The 4270-nt window shown below is 45.0% G+C and overlaps 1 protein-coding gene across 1 annotated transcript in view; it reads left to right on the top strand.

The window, feature by feature from the left end:
- Nucleotides 1-312: 312 nt before the first annotated feature.
- otofa (otoferlin a) overlaps nucleotides 313-4270 on the top strand; it is a gene marked incomplete at its 5' end in the record, with an annotated part of 74237 nt that continues 70279 nt past the window's right edge. The window contains one exon of the mRNA XM_084484178.1: nucleotides 313-391. Within this exon, the coding sequence (XP_084340304.1) occupies nucleotides 313-391 (79 nt within the window). The remainder of the gene's footprint in view (nucleotides 392-4270) is intronic.

Genomic DNA, 4270 nt, shown 5'->3' with positions numbered 1-4270 from the left:
CTCAGCCCCCCAAGCACCACCCCCCCCTCCCCCCTCCCTCCCCACACACATACACTCCCCCCAAGTCTCGTGAACGCACGGCAGACGCAGTGTATGCGTGGACGCACTGAGTTCATGAATGGTTTGAAGCGTTTCTTTCTTTACGAGAAGACTCCAGCAGAGCTCCAGCATGGACACCGAGGGCTGCTCCTCCGGACCAGGGCGCAGCGGGGGGCTCACATAGAAGCCGCCGACAAGCACTGTTTTCATCCTACAGTCAAGTTTAGAGTTTGAAGGAAGACAGCGATTTGATCATCAGCCACGGATTAAATAATGGCTTTATTGGTTCATCTGAAGAAGGTCTCCTTTCTTCGCGGAAAAGGGGACCGCATCGCCAAAGTTACATTCCGAGGTAGAGTATGTTCTTTTCTCAACGCTTGTCCAAAAATGTGTCTTAGTAATTTTGTATTGCTGCTATCTTCTCCTTTACTATTTAAAATATGCGCAGCGCTCACGGCTGTGCAAACAAAGTTAAGAAGCCCCCCTTCCCCTCCAGGTTTGAGCAGTGAACGCTCTTCGCTTGGACGTTCCTACGGCTGCTCTTCAATGCAAGGAGCGAGAGTGGATTTAATGATAATCTGAATAATTAATTAACTAACCTCTTCTTTTTGCAATACTGCATGTCTGCACCAGATGTTCAACTATGTGCTGCCGTGGTTTTAGCCATTAACCCAAACGCAAATGGCCTGCAATGTGTAAATGTGATTTAAAGAAATATGTATCTCCGATTTTCCCTGCAGAACCCGGCTTTGATTTTGCGTTCTCCTTCCACGGTCATAATGTGCATCTCTCTGGTTCTTACTGAATAGACCAGAATGATGTCAGAGAACCAGGGCTTCTCCAGCGATAGCTACAAGAAAAATAGATCAATACTTCATCTGTTTCTTCGATTGTGTGCATGAGCGTGCTTGTGAATGTGTGTGTGTGTGTGTGTGTGTGTGTGTGTGTGTGTGTGTGTGTGTGTGTGTGTGTGTGTGTGTGTGTGTGTGTGCGTGTGTTTGTGTGTGTGCTTGTGTGTGTGCTTGTGTGCGTGTGTGTGTGTGTGTGTGTGTGTGTGTGTGTGTGTGTGTGTGTGTGTGTGTGTGTGTGTGTGTGTGTGTGTGTGTGTGTGTTTGTGTGTGTTTGTGTATGTGTGTTCGTAATAGAGAGAGATAGGACGCGAGAGGGGAGGGGCAGTATTTCAGCACCTCGGAGAGCGCTATTGTTTGACACCAGACAGGTGCAGCAACGGTCTACTTCTGTCATAAGCTACGGGCAGACGGACAAACTAAATTTCTCGATCTGTCACACACTGTTAAATCTAGACTCAACACCGCGCCCCCTCCCACCCCCAAACGGGTTCCCCTCCCTACATGACGCCATAAGCACGTTGCTCGACGATGTTATTTGCTCGCTGTACATGGAGCTCATCATCCATGTGTCCACATGTGAATAAATATTTTAGGATTTTCATCCTGGAAATGCGCTCCTCTGTTAGCTACTCTGTTCATTCATGAAATCAGAACACCATAAATAATGGAATTAAGCTATGAATTATTCAATGTGATTTGAATAAATAGAATTATACAAATATAAATTAATGGAAATAAGCTGTGCTGAGGATACTACTACAATCTCACCGTATTATGGGCCAAAAACGTTGACTTGAAGACTAGTATATACATATATTTATTATATGGTTTATATAAGAGAAGGCCAAGCATAGTGAAGACAAAGTCAGCAATAAAACATTTAGTCACATGGAGTCTGAAGTCTGCAAAATGAATGTGTTAGAAAATGAATAAATAAGAGGATGGCTGGTTGTTTTTAGAGTGTCTCGCCGGCCACGTCTCTGCTCTGGAGACCATGTCAAAGCGTTTCCTCTGCACTTAGCACTAAGAGGGCTTCCTGTGTGTGTGTGTGTGTGTGTGTGTGTGTGTGTGTGTGTGTGTGTGTGTGTGTGTGTGTGTCTGTCTGTGTGTGTGTGCTTGTGCAGTCCGTCCATCTGTCCATCCAGTTGTGTGTTTAAATATACAGAAAAATTAAAAAACCTATTGTGTTCGATGTGCATCCAAACATATAACTTCTGTAGGACTTGAAGAGAACATGGGAAGTCTAACTTCAAGAATTGGTTGCGTCATAACTAACTAGTGTTCAAAGGAAACGATTGAGGTTCGGTTGATTCTGATTGCAGTATATCAAAAGAGGAACTCATTGCAAAGGCATATTAATTGGATTTTGCCTTCCCACAAGAAGATTTTAATCAGTGCATTCCTGTCTTTTCAAGACTTTTCAGACATTGATGCTAATAGTTTAAAACAATATCTCAGCGGAAAAATTGATTGATTCAAACATTTTTTGGAAGATCTAATTAATTCAGACATCCAGAATGGGCCTCTCTTCATCTCTCTATCCATAGTCTTCATCTTGTTCCCTTGTTCCTCTCTGCCTCATGTCCTAAACCCGCTGCCTCTCTTCAGAACTTTGTCTTCAGGCAATCTTTCTTATCTCTTAAAGTCCTCGCCTGTCATGGCTCTGGGACATAATCTGTGCACTCTGTCCTTATCTTCTGCTGGGGCTGACACAATCCGGATGCTGTATATAGACCATGTTATACATTCCTTTCTCAACGCCTTGAAAATGAGTCAAAGAGGGAGACCCACTGAAATACAAAATGTAAGCCAAGGAGCTCAGCTCTGCGGGAGGAAGACCTGCTATTTATGTTTGAAACGGCACCTTGCAAAGCATGAGACCAGTGAGAACTCGCCGTCGTACTCAGTACGTCAGGGCGGCCTGCCTTCCAGGGGTTAACCTAATCCCTTTGAAATGAAGGGGATTCAGGGAGCAGCCCTGTCCCACCCCTCTTCTCTTCTACAGCTTCATCTGTATTTCTCACAGTGCCTCCAACACGTCTGCCCGTCCACTCACTCAGATCATTGTTTTCTCCCTATTTATTTTTCCCGTGTTTGTTTTGTTTTGTTTAGGGGACAGCCAAGAGGAAAGGGACCTGTCACATGGCTTACATAATGAGACGGCTGCTTGTGTACACCTCCGTCTTTGCAAGGGCGGATGAACACAAGCGTGATGCCAATGTCTTTGTGTGGGCACAGCCGGAGCACTGCCAGACATAAGCAGCTGATTAGGATTTCTTTGCTTTGTAAAAGTGGAGATCTTGTGGGTTCAACCTTGACAGGAGAGAGGATGGGTTCGAGGGGAATTCCTTTTATTGAAGAGGCAATTCGGAATACAATTTGTCCTTTCAACGGGCCTCTTCCTCTTTCTTTTCCCCAAACGCGGGCTTGAACCCGGGGATGAAATTACGCGGAGCAAAGGCTGGAATCAAAACAGAGTCACTACTATGGGGATTTTAACTACATGGTAGAGCCATTGAAAAGTCTTGTTAACTCCCTGAATTTATTTCCTCATATAAACAAAAGGTAGCTCAGAACACCGGTGTGCTTAAAGCACTCTTCGTTATATCTGTATGTATGGGAGGGAAACCAAACCAACTGTAAAAGACTAAACAAACAAACAAACAAAACAAACAAAGGGCAGCAGCAGCCTCACCGCCCCAGGCAGCACCATTCATTTCCTGTTTCATCAACTAGCCCACTGACAGGTGCTGTTATGACCTTCTTCACGTGTGCAAGCGTCTGTGGACAGACCATGTGATAAACCAACGCCTGTTTCTATTTGCACGTCTAGTTGCATGTGTGTGTGCTTGCCATTAAGGATCAGCTGTCAACATGAACAGAGAGAGGCATCAGCACCAACACAATGCCTTGGACACACAAAAGCAAACACACACACACATGTATGTTGCAAACAATTCACGTTTGTTCATTTTCTTTTTTATTGTTTATCACCATTATTCCCTGTGATATTCTCCCTCTCTCTCTCTCTCTCTCTCTCTCTCTCTCTCTTGCTTTGTCTCTCTCTCTTGCCCAATCCTTTATCAATTCTTCTTTATCATTTCATCCATGAATCATCCATGGCGGGCTATCAGGGGTAAACCCTGATGCCCACCACTGCTATCAGCCCTGAGCGGATCCAGACAGCGGCTCTTAAACAAACCCGGCCCGTTTTGAACGTTTTGAACTTTGGAGAACAGGGGAAGTGAGCGTTGAGTGTAACAGCACCCCGGGGCTCCGTCAGCGCTAAACACTTTGCCACTCACACATCCGTCCAGGACAGCCGCTTCACATCCATTAACTGTAATGGCCTGCTTGCTGTTTGTTGAAACTCTTGTTAC

Source organism: Micromesistius poutassou (assembly GCF_964030765.1).
Source record: "Micromesistius poutassou genome assembly, chromosome: 19".
NCBI classification, from domain to species: Eukaryota; Metazoa; Chordata; class Actinopteri; order Gadiformes; family Gadidae; genus Micromesistius; species Micromesistius poutassou.
Note: the sequence above shows the minus strand (reverse complement) of the source record. Positions and strands in the feature narration are given on the sequence as shown.